General features: G+C 44.1%; 1 protein-coding gene across 2 annotated transcripts in view; it reads left to right on the top strand.

Moving 5' to 3' along the window:
- The first annotated feature begins 9889 nt into the window (after window positions 1–9889).
- The window catches only part of IGF1R (insulin like growth factor 1 receptor), a 320684-nt gene continuing 309910 nt past the window's right edge, over window positions 9890–20663 (top strand). Inside the window, exon 1 of one of the 2 annotated variants that reach the window (XM_081228790.1) lies at window positions 9890–10655. In XM_081228790.1, coding sequence (XP_081084916.1) covers window positions 10562–10655 — 94 coding nt within the window. In that variant the 5' untranslated portion in view covers window positions 9890–10561. The remainder of the gene's footprint in view (window positions 10656–20663) is intronic. The other variant, XM_081228791.1, reaches the window with a different exon arrangement.

A 20663-nucleotide genomic window follows, 5' to 3' on the forward strand; every position in this document is an offset into this window, starting at 1 on the left:
CACAGATCCTGGGCCCACACCTGGAAGGCAGGAGCTTTGCCCATCCTGAAAACAGCCGGGCTAAAACAATGCAGCATCCACACTAGCCCACATGCTCACCCCTCCCTACTGACAAACAGGCAAATAAACTTGACATTCATATCATACACATAAGGTTTTCTTAACTTGAGGTGCAAGTATGGGCTCAGAGGTGAGATTTCTCCACCATGGGACAATTTTTTCATGCTGCTTGAGCTATGTCAATGTTTTCCTGGATTGAGGGTCCTTGGCCCTCACAGGTCTCAAAGGAATCCGTTATTCAAAAGAAGGTAAGAACTGCTGTTGGGAATGAATGTTTCCAATCTTGTTTTTCTCTTTAGCTCCCATCCCATGACTCTCCCTCTTGCCCAATCGTCAAGAATCCCTCCAGGTGTGTTTTGGTGGTCTTCATCCTTTCTGTGTGGGACTCGTTTTGAAAGGACATTTTGTTCGTGTTTCCAAGACTGCCCCCAGAAGGGTACAAGGCACCAAAAGGGAGATCTGTGCTCTGAATGGATATATCTTCTCCTTCAGATGTCTGCTCTGTAATTAATCTGTATCTTTGCTCTGGATGCTGTAATAAGTTGAAGCATTTCCCTACAGCTTTTCTTCTTTAAAAAATTATAAATGGAACAATAAATAAATGGATGGCAGATGGTGAGAGCCAGGTTTCTCACTATTGGAGTGGCAGCAAGGGGAGGAGGTCAGAATGACCCATGTGCTAATGGCTTAGAGTTGGAGACTCAGTATGAGACTCTAATGTTATTTCATGTTTAGTTTAGTCTAGACACAGATATGTGTAAATACACAAGTCAGTATACACACACATATTTCCTTGTTCTCTCAGCTGAGGGGGCCTGGAAGCAATGACACCTCAGTAGCAGCAAGCACACCCAGTACCCAGATTTTGGTTTCTAATAGAATTCTCCAACAGAAGGAACCAGATCTCTTGGAGAAATGATTGCTTCTAGGACTAGGGAGGAGATATAGAAGATGACAATGGAGTATCTTGGAATGCCAGAAAATAAAAAGGAGCTGAAAAAACCCCTCCAAGAACCAACAAAATGCAATGATGGGGGTATGTCAAAGGGACTCGGGAGCCAACCGAAAGAACTCCCAATAGCCAAAGCTGGAAAAAACTGAGCAAAACAAAATAAAGTTGTATGGATTATAACCCAAAATATGAAATAAATATACGTGAGTTCATACTGATACAAATAATGACTAAAGAAAGAAATAAATGAGGAGAATAGACAAAACTCCCATGCAGAAGAACTCCAAATAATTTATGAAGAAACTCTACCATGAAGGAGGGGGAGCATAACTTCCCACTCCTTAAGCATAGTGACTTGTTTTCAAAAAGGACAGTATGGAAAGAGAGGGGGGGGGGAAAGAGTAGCAGTGGAGAAAATTGATAAATTCTCTCTCAACCAAGTGATCAAGGTCAACATCAACAGTGATGTCAGGATGACTGTATGTATCCTTGATATGATGTGACAAGAATGCCACTTGATCTTTGTGATCTTCCTCCCCAAAATGCATTATCCCAGTCTGATCATGAGAAAAACACCAAATTCCAGTTGAGGGACAGTCTACGAAATACCTGACCAGTACTTTTCAAAGCTGTCAAGGTCATCAGAAACAAGGAAGGTCTGAGAAGCTCTCACAGCCAAGAGAAGTCCAAGGAGACATAACATCCCTTGTGATGTGGGATCCTAGCTGGGATCCCGGAACAGGAAATAGACATTAGGGGAAAACTGGGGAAACCTAAATAAAGTATGAACTTTAGTTAAAAATGATATATCAGTATTGGTTCATTACTTGTGACAAATGTACAATAATAATACAAGATGTTAATAATAGAAGAAATTGGGTTTGGGGTATAGAGGAACCCTCTGTACTCTTTGTAAAAATTCTGTAAATTTAAGCTGTTCTAAAATCAAAAGTGTATTTAAGAAAAGGTAAATGAAAATTATAAAATAGTTCAAGTGTAAAGAAAAGTTCAGAAAATAATTGAATAGACACACATGATGTACCTATTCTCTTGGTTTAACGGATTCTAACATTTTGCCCCGTTTGCCTCAGATCTCTTTTGTCTTTTTAAGAAATATAATGTTACCAATGTAGTTAAAGTTACTCTCTATCTCTTTCCTCTCTCCTCATTCCCAGAGATAATGTCTGAAGTTGTTGTTTATCATTTCCATGCATATTTTGTACTTAGGCTACATATGTACATTTCCATTAACAAGATATGCTATTGTTTTTGTGTTAATAGTTACATAAACAGTAGCATGTGGTTGTTTAACTTTTGCAAATTGCTCCTTCACACGATATTGGTTGTTAAATTCATCTATGTTGATCACTTATATCTAGTTCATTTATTTTGACCTCTGTATAGTATCCTATTGTAAGTCTAATGCACCATTTTTCATCCTTCCCCTGAGGGACAATTAGGGAAAGTTTTTTGACTGTTGAAAATAGTGTTCGAATGAACACTCTTGTATGTGTCTTCCGTGGGTATGTCAACAGTTTTTAGGATATACTCTCTATGAGTGGCATCATTGGGTTTTGCGGTAGGTGCCTTATGGATATTGCCAAGTTGCTCTCCAAAGTGGACGTACTAATTCATCTTCCCAGTAGCAGTGACTAAGAATTCAATTCCGCCATTCATCCCTGTGAACAGCTGGTACAGTTTAATTCTTAATTTTGCCAACCAGGTTGCTGAGTATATTTTCATGCTTATTGGCCATTCTGGTTTCTTCTGTGAATTGCCTACTTATAGCCATTGCCTTTTTTGTACTGAGTTGCTCATAAATTTCTTACTGAATACATATTTAATTTGTTACAAAGGTAATACAAGGTTCTCAGATAGCTTAACCCAATGATGTACTGAAGCAGGCTCATAGGGTCTCGCAAAAGCCAGTTGTATATCTCTTCAGAACTCTGTGCTCAGTGACCTCACATTGGTTGCTTAAATTAGCCATGGTGAAATATTTACACAAGGAAAATTGGCAAGCTCTACAAGCCAGGGCTCCCAGTACCCACCCCACGTAGCCTATTGTTGGACACACAAGCACACCAGTTATCTTAACCTCCACCTGACTCCCACTTGCTTCAACCATCTCCCACAATATGGTTGGTGTGAAAGCAATCCCTGACCTTCTAACTTGACTTTTCAGCCTATTGGAACTGGGCCTTGGACCTCTTTCAGGAGCGATTTCATCAGAGTTTCTATAATATGATACATGCAATATCCTATTAAACTAATACATCTTCAACTTTGAAGCTGTTCACTATTCGTTTAAAGCAAAGGCAGGCTCCTTCAGTGGCCATCACACACAGCTATCCAAGCCCAGAAGTAGACTTCAAATATCCAGTTATCATGGAATTGGAAGGGACCTCAGATGTTACCCTGCCGGCCTCTCAGTCAATCCAGTGCTTCTTTGGACAGTTTCCCCAGCAGGTGTGGATCCAGTCTCTGCATGCCTACGATGATGAGCTCTTTCCCACACAAGGCAGTGCTGCAAGCAGAGCCTGAAAGATAATGCTACTTATTTGTTTTTACTGGAAAAGAAGAAACATTCTTAAAAGTAACTGATATCTGCTTTCCTTCCCATTGGGCTAGCTCTGCCCATTGGAATTACCTGGGTCAAGTCTAATAGTCATTTTCCAGGCATATGAAAACAGAAGTCACATAAGACTTCATGTCTGGATGTCTTAATCATTCCCCAAGGGATACAGGAAGCATCCCTTTCCCATTCTTGCCCCTGTGTCAGTATGGAGTTCTCTTGTTGATCAGTGGTCCTCCACGGACAAATGTAAACAACCTGATTCTCCACATGTGGTCTCCACACTGCAGAGCAGCAGACATCTACATAACTTTAAGATCTCACTTATTTGTAGTGTGTCCATGAGGTCAGCAACAGAGTTTGGCACTATTAAGGAGCCTGACACATGGATTTTTCTTTGCTGAAGAAATGTACCAATATATTCTATAGAATAAGGCTCCACTAGAACTTAGTATCCAGAAGAGAACACTTTGCGGGAAACTTCTCAATGATCAATGAGGGAATTATCCCTTTTGTGTGTCACCCGTGGCCACTTGGCGTAGCCCCTGCTGTGGTGATATTTTTGCTTGTCTTTCCATACTTACATTCTTGGAATACATATGGGAATTAAGAACTGCTGGAAAAAAAGTGTTCTGCTCTAAGAAACCCAAATGTGTGAAAAATCTGCATTAATAAAACAAGTTAGGAAACAATTATTCCTTGAGTCTGGCTTCTGTTGCCTGTGCATTGATTTACAGGCTAATAATTATTGACAAAGAAATTAAAGGTAGGAGCTGTAGTATGGGATACCAAGGTACCACTCTCAATTAAAAACCGAAGAAATCATGGTATCTTAAGAAGCAGAAAGGTCTACTCCAATATGATCATTTCACAGAGGAGAAAACAGGTAAAGCTACCTTCACAGAGTCACACAGCTTTGCAGAGTGGGGCAGAGCCGCTTGTCTCCTTTTGGCACGTTGCTGATAAAACATCTCAGAGCTGGTGGCATTAATCAGAGTGAAGAGAAATTTTGATTTAACCCCACTTTTCAGGTACTTCTAAGATGCATTTCAAAGATGAAGAAGCATCTTTTGTGCTTTCTACCAGCCAAGGATCCTTAAGATTGAAAGTTAACTACGTGGAAGAGTAAAGACGGCACAGCCATCTCAGAGACCCAAGTGAAATAGACAAGTGAAAAAGATGGAGCTAGTACAGCACTCCTGGTATTGCTTACTTTCCCACAAATTACTGTGAGGGGAGTTGAACATGCCTCACCCTCAGGCTAGTGACAGTTTGTGGAAGGCTGTGCAGCAACAGAAGACTTCCAGCTTCCACCTTGGATCCATGGAGAGCACAAGGGTGCCTGTCACTCCTGGCCCAGGCCTGGGTTTTCCAGGAACTTCCCTTACTGATGTTACACCGGAACATGGTTCTGGAAGTAGTCACAAAAAGATGTCCCACTGTCCCTGTCCAATGTGGAGGTTTCTGAAAACTCCACATTGCTTTTAAAGTATTACGGAGGAATGTAGCACTTGCAGCCCCGTGAGCTGGCTATCTGTGCACATCTAAAATAGAAAAATCTTTTCAAACTGCGTGTAAACAGATCTCAAGGAGACTGGGACTCACCTCACTGTGGCCGTGCAGAGACCGGAACCATCTAGAGATCCCTTGTCTCTTTCCTGCCCCCGGATTGCTTTGTGGAGACCCCCTTGTTGGCTTCTCCAGCTAAAGCCCTTCGCAGGAGAACTTAGGCAGATGTATCTCTGAAAGTGTATTGATTTGTAGAGACAGCTGTGGGCATGGAGGTTGGAGACGAGCTCTACTAACTCACATAATAGCAAAAATGGAAAGCATTTTGCTAAGCTTTTTTAGAACAGCTGCAAAATTTCTAAATTACATAATGCACTCTTTAAAACTTAAAATTCAGATATGATTACACACAATGAAGTGCATCCATCTTAAATGTACAGTTCAATGTGTTTTTGATGAATACATACACTACCATGCTTTTGAGGCTTATCTATGTTTTTGTATGTATTAATAGTTTGTTCCTTTTTATTGGTAAGCAGTAGTGTGTTGAATGGCTATATCACGATTTGTTTGTCCTTTTCCCTTTTGAGGTACATTTCGGTTGTTTCCAGTTTTTTACTATTATGAATAAAGCAACTATCAACATTCCTATACAGGTCTCTTTGTGGATATATTTTCATTTCTTTTGGTTAAATAGCTAGGGGTAGAATTGCTGGATCATGAGTTAGGTGTATATTTACTTAACCTTATAGGAAACTGCCAGACAATTTACAGAATGCACTCTTAATGAACCTGATTACCTATGAAGTGAATTCTTTGACATTTTTTGTTTCATGATTTGTTTTTGTCTTGAATTGCATTGATAGGATACGGGTACATATTCCTTGAAATATATCCTTAAGGGTAAGACCTTGATTAACTATACAATTTTAGTGGTTCTTTAATGTTCCTGATTTGTTTATACAAACAGCTTGGAATCTGGAAGAATCATATTGGAAACCTGGGATGATCTCTTTCATGAATTTCTCCCATATTTTTCTTTCTTATCTACTTTAATATTTTATACATGCAAAAATATGTGTAACATATGTGTTAGTTATAAAGCATAATTATAAAATGGAAATCCGTAAATCTACCACCCCATCTGAGGATGAACATATTTCCAAGAACATTGCATGTGCCTTTGGGGTTCTCCCCACTTCCTCCCTGAAGTAATCAAGATCTGGATTTTGTGCTCTTTATGAATCCTCTTGCTAAGACAAAAACAAAAGCAAAACAACACAAAACAAAAATGTTTTATCATGTATTTGACTGTCTTGCTTTAAAATTTGCCTCATAGTTTTTGTTTTCCCTGCTTTTAAGAGCTTTATCAAAATGGTATTATGTGTATAGTTTTTCGGAACTTGCATTTCTTTACTTAACATATTGTTTCAAAGATCTGCTCATGTTGTATGTGGCTGTAGTTTATTCACTCGCTGTTGAATGACATTCCTTTCTGGGAATATATCACAATATATTGTATTACTTGTCAACTGTCATTTGTGCTGTTTCTCATATTTTTCACTTGGTATATATTACATTTGGCGGGGGGGGGATCTGGTACATTTAGCACAGTAATTTGAGATATAACTCTTTTCAAGTAAACAGTTTTTATAAAGTGAAAATGAGCAACCAGTTTTAGTTCCAAAGTAAGGGAAATTTATAAGATACCTGGGGAAAATTGCAAAAAACAAAATGTGTGACGCATTGGCAATGCAGTTGTAAAGCAAATACTCCAATTAATGTTTTACTACCTGATTTTATTTCCAAGGTTGAAAAAATAAGCTTGACTTTGGTATGTAGAATGTAATAATTGAAGAAAATGCAAATCACCTTCTTTGTCTGTGTAATCAAGGTAGATCCGAAAGGCAACCTAAATTTTGATTTTTTTTCTAAATATTAAGCTATATGATAAACATTTAACTTCACTGTCTAAAATAATTTAACCTTATTGACGTCCTAGCACTTTAGGAAAAAAAACATTAAAAAAATCACAAATGAAAGCTCATTTTGGTTAAAAAAACGCCCTACAATTTAAATAACTGTATGCATTTCTCTTTATTCCATATACCCCCTTATGTTCTCAGGGACAACTGAATGAATTTACTAATACTAAAATATATATTGTGAAGTATTTAAAGATCTTATATTAGCATCATTCTTTTAAAAAATCAGCTCTAAACTTTTGTCTTAATTTACAAGTATGTATTACAAAATTCTGAATATTAAATATAATGCAAATATAATATCGATATTCTTTTACATTTAATTGCAGAATGGATCTGTAGGCATTGAAACCAACCTCATATAGGGAATTGTCTGAAAAAATATTTAAAAATTAGTAGACCAAATTTTAATTATTCATATCGTAGTGCCTACTTTTAAAATGATACATGCTAAATTTAAATTTCTTTTTAAAGATTCAAATATATTTCTTTCTTTGTTAATGTCCAGGAATATCTAAAACTGGAACATTTTATTTAAAAATTCAGCTGAATTTCAGTTAAACAAAACAATCCCATATGAATGACTTTCTTAAGTAAAAAAAGATTTATTTCCCTTCTATCCAACTGACTCACTGAATTGAGCTAAAAATTTCCAAGGGGAAAAATGATCTAGGGAATAAATATAGGGGGAAAAGGGCTAGGTTTCCATTATAATAGCTTTTGACTTGTTTTCAGCTTTTAATTTAAAAAATTCTTTACGAATGATGGGATGCATAATGTAACGCGGAAATCTTTTACAATTAGAGTAAAAAAAAGAAACCTACTTTCCTTTAGAACAGATCCCCTCTTACCAGACAGCCTGATTGTTTATGAGACTAACACTTCTACTCAATCTCGACATTCACAACTCTTTTGTTAGCCATCTTCTTTTTACTTATTATTGATAGCAATTAGCCTGAGTCATGAAACCGGACCACATTAAAGGCGACACGTGGTCCAATCACTATTTTTAAAAGTCCACGTATTTCAAACTCCTCTCTCTAGCCATTGCTGGGCTGTTTCCCGCTTTGAGGACCTGGTCTCCGCAGCGTTTTTCATTAGATGTCAGTCCTAGGGCAGTCTCTCTTTGGGGAAACCTCTCCTTGGGCACATTCAAGAAAACCACAGAGGAGACTGGGCTGGTAGTTTCTAGTCACTTACAGAGCGAAGGAGGCAAGAAAGACGTGCCCGGGAGGACCCGAGGCAGGTGCGGGTGGGTTTCCGCAGTGACCACTCATCGTGCTTGCGTGAGGCGTGTTCGTCTGTCGCGAACCCAACCGGGAGACCCGTCTCGGCCCCGGTCCCCCCACCCCTTCCTCGGGGAACCCCTCGGACACGCCCCCTAGCCTCGGGGCCCCCGGAGCCCCGCACCGTGCACGCGCCCTGGCCGCTCCCCTCAGCCGCCCACGTGGTGGAGCCAGGAGAAGCGCGAATCCGCGAGGATCTCTCTGGACCCGCCGCGGGTCTCGGAGGCCGGGCCAGCGCTACCCAGCCCGGCCGGCCCCCAGTCCGGGCCCCCATATTTCCTCTCCCGGAGGGAGGGAGGCGACACTCCGCGGGCCAGCCCTGCCGGGCTCCTGCCGCGCCCCCTGGCGGCCGCCGCGGTGACGCGCGCTGGGCACGCGGGGCAGCCTATCTGGGCTCCCCTTCCCCGGCTCCGGGCCCCAGCGGGCCGTCTCCCCTTGCTCCCGGGGCCGAGCCACGCGAGCCGCGCCCTTCGCCCTAGCTGCCCGCGAGCCCTGGAACTGTAGGCTCCCCGATGGCGACGCCGTGGCTGCCCCAGCCTTGCGCGAATGTGCCCACTTAGTAGACTGGGGGTCTCCTTTCTCCCAGGTATGCCCCTCCCGCCACGTTCGAGCTTTCCAGCAGGCTGCGAAAAAATGCCGCATGCACGCACTTATTTATTTCTTTTGCAACAGCTGCAAGAAACAATGAAGCTTTTCAAGAACTGGGGAAACGCGTTTTCCAGCCTTGCTGTTGTTGTTTTCAATGAACCTCTCGGGCCCCGCACTCCCCGCCCGCCCCCACCGCCCAACCCAGCCCCTCCTCCCCTCCCCTGCTAGCTCCTCCGCCTTGCCGGGACCGGCGCCGGGGGCATTGTTTTTGGAGTCTTGCGGGAGGGGAGGGCGCGTGCAGGGTGGCCGGCGCAGTGCGGGTGGGGGCGAGAGCGTGTGGGCGCGCGCGCGTGTGCCCGCGCGGGCAGGGGGCGGGGGCGGTGCTTCGCAGCTTCGCATCCCACGCCCGGGCTCCGCTCCGCACTGCCCCGAGATCCCAGGCTCCGGCTCTTGGCGCGCGCCGGCCTGGGCCGGGCCCTCCGCGCGCCGCGGCTGCGGCTGTGGCCGCTCCAGTGTGCGCGCGGGCGAGTGTGCGCGGCCCCGAGAGCGCGCGCGCGCGAGCCCCCAGTGTGTGGCAGCGGCGGCGGCAGCGGCGCGGCGAGGCTGAGGCTCTTGTTTACCAGCATTAACTCTGCTGAGCGGAAAAAAAAAAAAAAAAAAAAGGAAAAAAACCCGAGGAGGAGCGAGCGCACCAGGCGAACTCGAGAGGCGAGCGAGGGAGAGGGACGCCGCCAGCGAGCCTGCCCCCGGCGCGCCCGTGCCTGGAGGTTGCAGACCCTCGGCCCCGCTCCCCGGGCCCTCCACGCCCCTCCCGCGCGAGGGGAGCTCCACGGCGCGCCGCGCGCCTCGGCTTTGACCTTCAGCGAGCCGGAGCCCCCGCGCGGAGCCGGCGGCGGCGGCGGGCGGGGGCCGGCGCGGGCCGGGCGGCGGCGGCGGCGCGGAGCCCGGGCGGCGCGGCGGGAGTGCTGAGCGCGGCGCGGTCGGCCCGCCGCTTTGTGTGTGTCCTGGATTTGGGAAGGAGCTCGCGGCGGCGGCGGCGGCGGAGCTGAGGGAGGAGGCGGCGGCGAGCGGAGCCCGGAGGAGGAGGAGGAGGGGGAGCCGCTCATTCATTTTTACTCCGTATTTCTGCCCCCGGTCGGCCTCGCCCGCGACCCGGACTTCGGGGCAATCTTGCGAACTGCGTCGCGCCCTCCCGCCGCGGAGGCTCGGGCGTCGGACAGCCTCCTCCTCTGTCTGGGGTCGGATTTGTCCTTCCTCGCCGAGACGGATTTGGGCTTTGCCCCCTTTCTTTGCAGTTTTTCCTCCCTCTTGTCTCTTTGGGTTTGAAAATGGAGGCCGACGACGCCGACAGCCCGCCCCGGCGCGCATCGGGTTCCCGACTCCGCCGAGTCCTCGGCCGCGGCTGCCGGCGCTGAGGGGCCGCCCAGCGCCGCCGCCCGCCCCGTCCGCGCAGCCCCGCGGACCCCCGGCCGGCGCCGCCTTTGGAGTATTGTTGCCTTCGCCCTTGTTTTTGGAGGGGGGGCGAAGACTGAGTTTGAGACTTTTTCTTTTCCTTCCCACCCCCCTTTTTTTTTGAGAAAGGGGAATTTCGTCCCAAATAAAAGGAATGAAGTCTGGCTCCGGAGGAGGGTCCCCGACCTCGCTGTGGGGGCTCCTATTTTTCTCCGCCGCGCTCTCGCTCTGGCCGACGAGTGGAGAAAGTGAGTATGTGCCCGCCGCCCGCGGCCACTGCGGGAACTTTTCCTCTGAGGGGCTGCGCCCTGTTTGCGAAACACGAGTTGCCACCGTCGCAGCTGTCGGGCTCCCGGTCTCGGGAGCCGCGGGGCGGGGCGCCGAGGGGCTCGGCCGGAAGGCCGGAGGGGCCCCGGGGCCCAGGCTCGTTAGTTTGGAGCCCCGCGGGCCCCAGCTCAGCGCATCCCCACGCGGGAAGGACCTCGGTGGCTTTCTCTTTCGCTGTCCCTAGAGCCCTGCCCCGGGGGTCGGCTGTCTCCGCAGCGCTCACTCCCGGGCGGCCCGCGGGCTCCAGCGGGGAAGTTCGCGCCCGGCTTCCCGCACCTCGCGCCCCTCCCGGCGCGCGGGGCCGCGCACCGCGCAGGCGGCGGTGACAGCTCGCGCGGCCACCTCGCGGCTGGGGCAGACTCGGTGCCCGGTGGCGGGAGCGGGCAGCTTACTGGCCTTGGGGGTGCAAGGTGCCCTGGAGGAGGTGCCTGGAGGAGAGGCTTCGCAGCCCCAGGATAGGTTTCCAAACATTCCAGCGCGGCCTCCTGTCGCCCAACGCGCTTTGTCCCTTGGGCTCTTTGGGTTCCTGGCCTTCCCTGTCGCTTTCGCCGGACCCGCGGCGGGTCGCCAGTCCCCGGCTTCCCGGGGCTGCTCAGTGCTGCTCGGGGGTGCGGGGAGCGTTCCCGCCTAGGCCCCCCACCACTCCATGAAGCCCCTGGAAAAGTGCGAGGTCAGGGGCCCTGCGTCAGTTGGGCTCTTCCGGGGAGCGCGTCCGGACCCCCAGTTCAGAGGGTGCTGGGAGCTTCTCCCAGTTTCTACCGGCGGGTGGACGCTCTCCTCCTCCTGGCAGGGCTAGGGGTGGTAGGGCAGCATCCGAGTGTGCGGGAGTGGGTGTGTGGTCGGAGCCGACTTGCATTTCCATACACGTGCTCGCAACGCGGGGCTGTAGCTGCAGCCACACGGCCGCTCCGGGGCACCGAGACGCCGGGCCCTGGCGAGAGGTGTCGTGCGTCGTCGTTTAAGGGGCGCCAGGATCTGCGGCGGCGGGGGTGCGGAGGAGGGTGTTTTGTTTTGCGAGCGCGCAACCTTGGGCTGGGTTTCGTGGCCAGAGTTTTGTTGCACTCCCTCCCCCGCTGCCCGCATTTCCTTTGTACATAGTTAATAAGCAATATCGCTCCACACGCTCTCGCCTGCAATCTGATAGCTTTTGTTTTGGTAGTGTCGGGTAGGGGTAGGGAAGTGCGGGGAGGGAGGGAAGGAGTGAGAACTTAGGGCCCCGCGGTGTGTGGAGGGAGGAAAGGAGGGAGTCCTGTTCTTCTCAAAACATTAAAGTGAGGCTTACTGGTACATTCGCGATGGCAGGGTAACTTGAACACGATTAAAGTTTAAATGCAGCCACAGAACTGGGGCTAGGAACGACGAGGGCGTGTTGGTGAGTAATGCTTGCCGAGGGTATGCAGGTGGTGCCAATTAACTTTGAAAAATCACGACGGAGCCTCGAAGAGTGAGGGGGGAATCGGGAGGCAGCGGGGGCTGTCTGTCCTCATCATAGGGGCAATTCGGAAAGGCTGTTCCTGTAAACAAACCCTTCTTAAACGTTTTGTAAGAAATGAGTCCATGATGCAGTAAGAGCAGATTTTTATAGAATTAGCGTGTTTACTTCATGGAGTAAGACGCTGATTGAGTCCGGACCTTCTACAAGTCTGAACTCTCCTGTTCTTTGTTTTCTAAACTTTCCTCTGGCTGGATTGGGCGAAGGGCTTTCGGCTCCCTTCTAAGGCTCGCAGATGGTGTTTGGGGGGACAGACGAGGGTTTCTAGCCTTTAAAAGCTAAATATAGCTTAGGAGACACAGGAGAGTTAATCCATTTTACTACAGCATGTGGTTGAACTGTGTCGTGTCTCTAGTTTTATTGTTTAATGTTAGTAAGTTCTGAAATTCACAACAGCAGGAATGGCCTTGCTTCTCCCATGCAGGACTCCGGCATTTTAAAATAGGATATCATGTTTGGAGCTCTTCGTGAAAAATATTCTTTGTGAAAGGTGGTTTTTTTCCCTGAGAAAACAGTCAGGAGGGGTAGGGGCATTTTAACATACTTTTATAGTCCTAGATACCAAAGCTTTGCTCAAGGATCCCTTGAAAATGGTTGGTTTCTGAAAACTTGATGGATGGCCAGAAAGCACCCCAATCCTCATTATGGTTTGTTGAAGTTCTAACTCACTACCTGCTCCTCCCTACAGCTTGGAAGTTTTCAGGAGTAAATGATATGCTCAGTGTCAGCGTGTGTTCAGTTCTTAGTCCAAAAGGTGCTGGAACGCTTACTTCTGATAGCAATAAACCACTGAGTCCTATCAGAGACCAACATTCTTTTGACTGTCTAGTATAATATAATAAAGACTGGGGTGCTGTTGATTAATATTGTGTTGGCCTGTTTAAGGATTAGTGTTTTCTCTCAGAGTGTGATAGCAATAGGGATGATTTTTGAAATCTTTAACTTAGAAAATCTAGAAGTTTCGAAGCAGATGAAGTCATACAGACTTTTGTATCAATGTACTGTGAACAGTGCATCTGAAGAAGGGAGGTTTGGGAGTTAGGAGTGATAGCCAAATAATATGATGCTTTTTTTATATATAAAAAGTTAATGTGCACTTTAAATGTATTGTGGCCATCTCATTAAAAAGATCTGTCATCTTTCTGCCCCAGGCACAGTCATATCTTATTGTCAGAGAAATGTAGGTATGTGAAAGGTTGGTGTTAAAAGAAGTTGCTGTTTTATTACCAGGAGAAGAATCCAGAATAAGAAGTTTGGAAAGAACCTAAATAGCAAATTATAGTTTAGCCTCTCTAGAGGGAAATAGCAAGTAAACGGTACTTTTGTGGAGGGGTGGGGCGTGGGTTTGAAGTTTAAAAGGTTATATGTTTGATTTGTCAGAAGGATTAGAAAAGTCCAACGTTAAGAAATATGCTAAGGTTGACTGGAAGAACATTAAAAACATGCTAAGTGAAAGAAGTCAGTCACAAAAGACCACGTATTGTATGATTCCATTTATATGAAGTCCAGAATAAGCAAATCCATAGAGACAGAAAGTAGATTAGTGGTTGCATAGGGCTGGGGGAGGAGGGGGTGGGGAGTGGCTGCTAATGGATTCAGGGTTTCTTTTTGGGGTGATGAAAATATTCTAAAATTAGTTTGTGGCGATGGTTGCACAACCTTCTGAAAATACTAAAAACCATTGAATTGTACACTTTAAATGAGTGATTTTTATGGTATGTGAATTATATCCCAAATGTAATATGGGCTTTTTAAAAAAAGAAATATGCTAAGGTTGAAAAGAATGCGTTGTGTTACTTTGAACATAGAATCTAGATTAAAATTATTAAGTAAATTTGTCCAGCAGGTTGATGTCTCTCTTTTTTTAATTTATGGAGTTTTTCAGATCCATGACCTACAAACTGATCGTTGAAGCACTAACAGCAGAGATTCAATGCCATAGGAGAAAAGGACAGACAGGAAAAAAGAATCTTGGTTAGACATAGCTCACATTAAGGATTAAGGGGTTGGGTTAAAAAAAAACGCAAGTGCTAGTAGTGAAAGTCCGATTTGTGACAGTAAAATCCTTAACTGAATCTGAAACGATGTTGGTCTTTCCAAGATGAGAGTTTAGGAGCCGAGTCTGGATGGCATTTTCTATTCCAGTTTCCTTACATGTGTTTTCGAACAAGAAAGAATGTAATGTTTAAGATGATAAAGAATTTCCACTGTCTTTTTTTGATATCCCATATTAACCAACCTGGTAGTAAAAACTGAGGAAGAACTGTTCATTTTAATGCAGTGGGCTTTCTTTTTCTTCTTTGTTGCTTGTTTTATTTCTTAAATAGCTCCAGAATCTGAGCAGGAAAGAGAATCTTTTTAGGATACAGCAGCCTTTTCAGGTATACAGTGATTATTTTTTTAATTAAAATTTCTTATTGAACAAAAGATTAAAAAACATAGCAAAGGCATTTTTGTTTTCAAACTGTTTCGTCTTTATCCAGATTTACCTTGGCCTTCTAATAGGAAAAGACCGTAAAGAATAATTGTTGTTTATATTTGTTTTTGGTCTTCATCTGAGGCTCAGTTTACTAATAAAAATGTTTCCTGTTCTTCTTATTGTTGCAAGATCAGGGCAGTAATGAATATCAACTGTATCGTTTTCACTTGTTGCCTTAGAGTTTTGCCAAGGAGAGCCCTCCAGGGACAGTAGCTTCCTTTTAAATCTGGTTTCATTTGTTTTGTAAGAATGAGCTGTAAGAAGCAACTGAATCCAGCCAGCACTTATTGAGCACCTGCTGTATGGAAGCTGGATCCTTTGTTAAGTGATGCCCGAGCCTGCACAGAAAGAGAACTTCACTTTTGTCCATGGGGCATTTTGTATAATCGTGTATGAAACAAAGTTTCTTGAAAATTCAGATCTTTTTCAGACTCAGCACAGGGTTCACAGTTCTCGAATAACATTTTAAAGGCCCTTTAAAAACATTTCTGTAGACTTAAGACAGGAAGCAAATCAGTGTTGTTGATCTTCTGAAGGCCTGTGTGGCACCGCTTGCCTTATTAATACCTTCCCTACTATTGCATTCTCGCTGGCAGGCTGTGACATCCATGAGACAGTCACCCATCTCGATCAGCTGCGCTACCTTCTTTTTAACGTTGGTTATGACAATTGTGATTAAAAATGGACAGTGTCGTAGTTACCATTTGCCAAAACTTTAGTAGGAGTTACAGGTGTGTACATGAATGTTTCACAGCACGTTTTGAGTTATAAGGAAGATGGGACTTACTTGGTTTAAATTTTTTGGATTTACACATTGCTTAGTTAGCTTTCTGGAAATCTTTAGAGAACTTTCTTAATTGTAAGGCCTTATTTAATTTAAAATACTTGACTGCTTTTAAAAGTGTGAGGGGGTAAGAAAGAGACTGAGGAGGCAATTAAATCTTGAAATGTTTTTTAATTGTAAAATGTCCAAGCCATGTTTCTCTCTGGGTTGTGATTTTTTTCGATTTGTTTTCAAAACTCACTTAAAAATCAACCCTAGTTTATAGAAGAGGTATTTATGCCCACAGGCCAACTTGCTTTGAACTGCTGTTCTTAGCCAACTTATGACAGGTGCTATCTGAGTCCAAGAGATGCATGCCTCTCAATTGTACTAAATATATAATAGTTGCACGCGTGCTTGGGATATAGTTTCTTGATTTCTCTGTCTGAGATGTTCCAAAGGAAAATTCTGAACACTTTAAAGACAAGTTGAATTATGAATGAAGCACTCTGACCTCTCCTTGAAAATGGTGTTTGGGATCCAATTATCAAGAGGAACTTTTCCAGTTATTTGTAAAGAAATGATTTGGCTTAAACTGGGGTGGGGGGGTGGGGGGGAACAACAGTCCTAATGTTTTTGCACATTGAGACTTGTTGACATTTGGGGAGGATTTTCAGTATTTGGAAAGATTAAAACTTTGAAATAAGTACCACACTTATACCAACCCCCAAGGATCTGGAAAGAACTGATTTCTTCTGAGGAAGGGGCATACATTTGGTGTAAAACGGTTGGTAAACAGAAGGTCCTTAAAAACAAGTTAGGTTGTTATCTCAATAGATGCACATTCCCTGGGCATGGTGAAGTTCGTTTCTTTTGATAAATTGTTTTGGTTATATTCGACTCAAAATATTAACAGTCTTTGATTTTGAGACTTTTGAAGTTTGAAGACTAAATTGTTTTCTATTTTTTTTTCCATTTTTAAATCATCAGTTTTACTCATGTTGTAAAATCCCAAATAATACGTTTAGAAGATTTCTCTACTTTTCCACTTATGCCAGCTTCACTTAAGGCTTATGAAATTGATTAATTTCAAAATCTGAAGGAAATATTGATATTTCTTTACTTGAATTAAATGTTTTTTTCTCTTTCCTCTTTTCCTCAATAAATACATGTTGAGTACTTATTGGACTCAATTCTTTAAGTTTAACAATTTGTTCTGATATCATAAACTATCCTACATATGATTTTAAATATATGAGTCAAAACATAGAAATTACTTGCTATGTTTGTTTAAAACACTAAAGAAACAAACTAGTAAATAAGGCTTTCATTTTTCTTTCTTTTTTCTGCCCTGGACTAGAAGAATTTTTAAACTTACAGGTTGCTATTCAGATTTTACTGGAACACAACAGAAAGTTTCTTTTATGATGAGGGATGAATGCCTATGATTGCAATAACTTTTACGGTGTATTGTTGCTACTATTTATGATGGGGAAAGGTAGGTAGGGATGCAGGGACTGCCTTTATTCTCATATTGGTCGTCTCCTTGGTTAGTGCTGGTGATGGCTACTTGGTCAGTTGCTGGGGATGTGTCGATGGAGCTGAGTGACCCACGTATGACTGCTGATGGTTTCTTATTTGAAATAGATTGGAGGCTAGCCACATAGGGAAAATGTGCATGCATAAGACAGGTACCACCAAATGCTGCAGAGATAGCTATACCTGCTTTAAATTGTTCACATTGTGATAGTCTGGAAGCCTTAAAAATTTTTTTTTAAATTTAAGCATTTATATTTTAAAGACTTGAGAAAGTATTCTATTCCTAGTCCAGAAAGTTCTTGGGGGAGGGAGGTTTGAAAGTTTATTTTTTGTATCACTCCTTAGCCTCTTAGTCCCCTTAACAAGACAAGCATCTACTTTAGTAATAGTTATATAATAAAAAATGCCACTTGTTCAGAATTGTGTGTGTGTATTTCCATCCATTCATCCGAGTTCTGACAGTTTCAAGTACATTATTGTTGCTGTTTTTTGTATACTTTTGTATGGCTACTTTTTTTTTTTTTTTTTTAAACCTGTCACTAGCTTTCTTTAAACTGGCTTTGGAATTATTTGTCAGGTTGGTAATTCAGGTGTATGCATACTGCTTTCTGAATTACTCTTGACGTGAGAGAACAAATATATGTTGACAGTCTTAAAGCATAAATGTTTTATAGAGCAGAACTTTAAAATTTTCCTTAGATATTTTGGATGGCTACTTTCAGCTTATCCTCTCACATAAAATACAGTCAGTGGTTTGTCTCTATAAAATTGATTATTGGAAATACATGTTAGACTAAGTACGTGAGACAGTACCAATTTGAGTTAGGCAAATTGTAGTTAATAACAGTCTAAGGGAGAAAAGTCTGATGATGATTAGAGAGAGGTGAGTTTATAACAGTTTTTCCAAAATTGGAAGCATACTAGTGACCTTTAATAACCTCCTGGAGAAAAGTAGTAAGCATAGAAAGAAAGCCCAGGTGAGAGGTCCATGATCTACCTTTCTCTATCAGCTGGCAATAGTTTTAAGTCATCAGCTATTAATTATATTTAGGTTGCAAAATCCTCAGCAGTTGTGCTCAGATTATCAGTGTCATCCTGTGTTTATTCTCCCCACCTAATTTTCTGGGGTCTCATAGTAGTGGGGTAATACCTACCAATAGCTCACAGACTCCGAATTTGAAAGAGGAACTCAGATTGTCATGAAAACAAATGAACAAAGAGACCAGCGACAGAGGAAGATCTGCTGTTCAGCTTCCTTAGTTCTGTTGTCTGATTTCTGTGGATAATGAGTTCATGGCACATGTGAGGTCACAGCATGGTATAGTTTAATCACAGGAAATTCTTTTGTATTGCTGCTTTACTTTGTCAAGCGATATATTTGGGATTTTCTGTCTGACATTACCTCAGTAAGAATTTCAACAACAAATGTTGGATCAGGATGGAATTCCTAGTTAAATTTCAGTTCATCAGCCCTTTTCTGGGGAGACTCATTCATTGAATGTTTCCTTTCTACCTCACTGAGTCACTTGAAATTGTTCAGATTTGTGCATTTCTGGCTCCACCCTGGTCCAGTCCAGACCTGCATGGACTCTTAGAGGAGATGCTTGGTTGGCCTCTGGGCCGGGCACTCTGACTCCTGCGCCCTCCCTCTGCTTTGATGGACTTGCCAGACCCAGATACTCAGCATGTGCCTTTTGTGGTGCCGCATCATGGTCCAGGAATCAAGTTCAAGGGCCCCCATCTTGGGCTGTAATCCGTCCTACTGAGACTTTGCTGTAGGGATCCTGTGTGAATTCCCAGCACTCTCCGGCAATGGGCTCTAGCTGTGCGGTAAGTAAGCCCATTCCTGTCTCCATGGTTTTGCTCCTGCTGTGTTCATGGCTTGGCATGTTTTTCCTCTTTACTGCTCCCTGTCCCCCTCCCCCCCTCCAAACTGAATAGTGGAAAGTGCTACTCTAGAGCACAGCAAGGTCACCTGGTTCTCGTTTCTCCTTCGCTGTCAGTTAGTTCCCAGGCCCTGAACAAGTTAACTTTTCTGAGTCTCAACAGAAATGTAGAGACTTGAAATAGTTGGGGGAGAGTTTTCTCCTTTTCTCATTAAACAACAAAATAAAACCATCTTCTAATATATTTAAAAAATTAAGGTCAGAAAAATTGGGGGGGAGAGGAATTTTTTTTCACTTAAAAAAATCTCTAGGTTTCAGATCTGTGAAATAGGGACAATACTGTAACTGTCTAAAGATGGGACACTAAGTCAGTTAATTCCTGTCCCTCGAATACCTTCCTGTGGTTATAGTACATCTGAGATGCCATCCTTTAATTTCGAACTCAGATTCCTTCTGCTTCCTGAAGCTTTTCTTGATTACCCTCATTTCTATAGACCTGACTTCCCCCTTATTCCTTTTGATGTCATACCCCCTGCTGTGCCGGTTAACAGTGATTTGTTTTGTCTGGTACCTGAGCTGCTGTCATTTTATGAGGCTGTAGAGAGCAGTGCAGCCAAAGGGCTTGGGTTTGAATCTCAGCTGCTCAATAGCTAAGGTCTCAAGCAAACTGTTTAATCTTCCTGTGCCTCAGTTCCCTCATCTGTAATATTATAATTTATTTTTAAATTAATTAATTAATTTATTTTTGGCTGCGTTGGGTCTTCGTTGCCGCGTGCGGGCTTCTCACTGTGGTGGCTTCTCTTGTGGTGGAGCACGGACTCTAGGCACATGGGCTTCAGTAGTTGTGGCTCGCACACTCTAGAGCACAGGCTCAGTAGTTGTGGCACACAGGCCCAGTTGCTCCATGGCATGTGGGATCCTCCCGGACCAGGGATCGAACCCGTGTCCCCTGCACTGGCAGGCAGATTCTCAACCACTGCGCCACCAGGGAAGCCCTGTAATATTATATTTTAATAGAACCTATTCCAGACATTTACTCATAAAAACGAAGTGAACTGATACATATGTCAAGTGCTTAGAACAGAGGCTGGCATATACTGAGCCCTCAGACTTTAGCTTGCTACTGCTCATGACATGACATCCTTGAACAGAGATGTTATTTGGGTAGTGCCGGAAATATAGGACGCACTTGACATTTGACTGCCATTGTCAGAGCCTGGCACATAGTAGGTACTCAATAAATGTTCTGTAATAAAGCTTTATTTTGCTAAGGTGCTTATTAACAAGATTGCAATTTGCTTGTTAAACACAGTTGTGTGATTTTACCTTTTTTCAGTAAACAGTGGCCAGTGCCTGCAGTGCAGCATCCATTTCAGAGATCTGTTTATTATGCTTTCTCTCTTAATTCTTTCATTTGTCAATTTCTGCTGGTGCCCAAGAGCGTCCAGTGTGCACTTTGCCCACCTCACTAATGCATAGGCGCCATCTAGTGGCCAGAAAGGAAATTTAGCCTCTTGGGTCCTGAATTAACAGTGCCCTATGGATGAAGATAGCAATTACCCCACTGCCCTTAGATTTTGCTGTTTGGCTTGGTTCCTGGGAATCCGGTTTGCAGGAAAATGTGGAGACTGCAAGCTTCTGTAGGAACCGTTGGGAAATGGTTTTGAATTAAGATTGTTCTACTGCAACAGTGAGCTAGCATGAGAGAATTAGGGTCTTCCTAAGTGATGTAAGCAACTTTGGCGAAGTTGTTATACCTAGTGTGCCTTT

Source organism: Mesoplodon bidens (genome assembly GCF_964165515.1).
Source record: "Mesoplodon bidens genome assembly, chromosome: 3".
NCBI lineage: Eukaryota > Metazoa > Chordata > Mammalia > Artiodactyla > Ziphiidae > Mesoplodon > Mesoplodon bidens.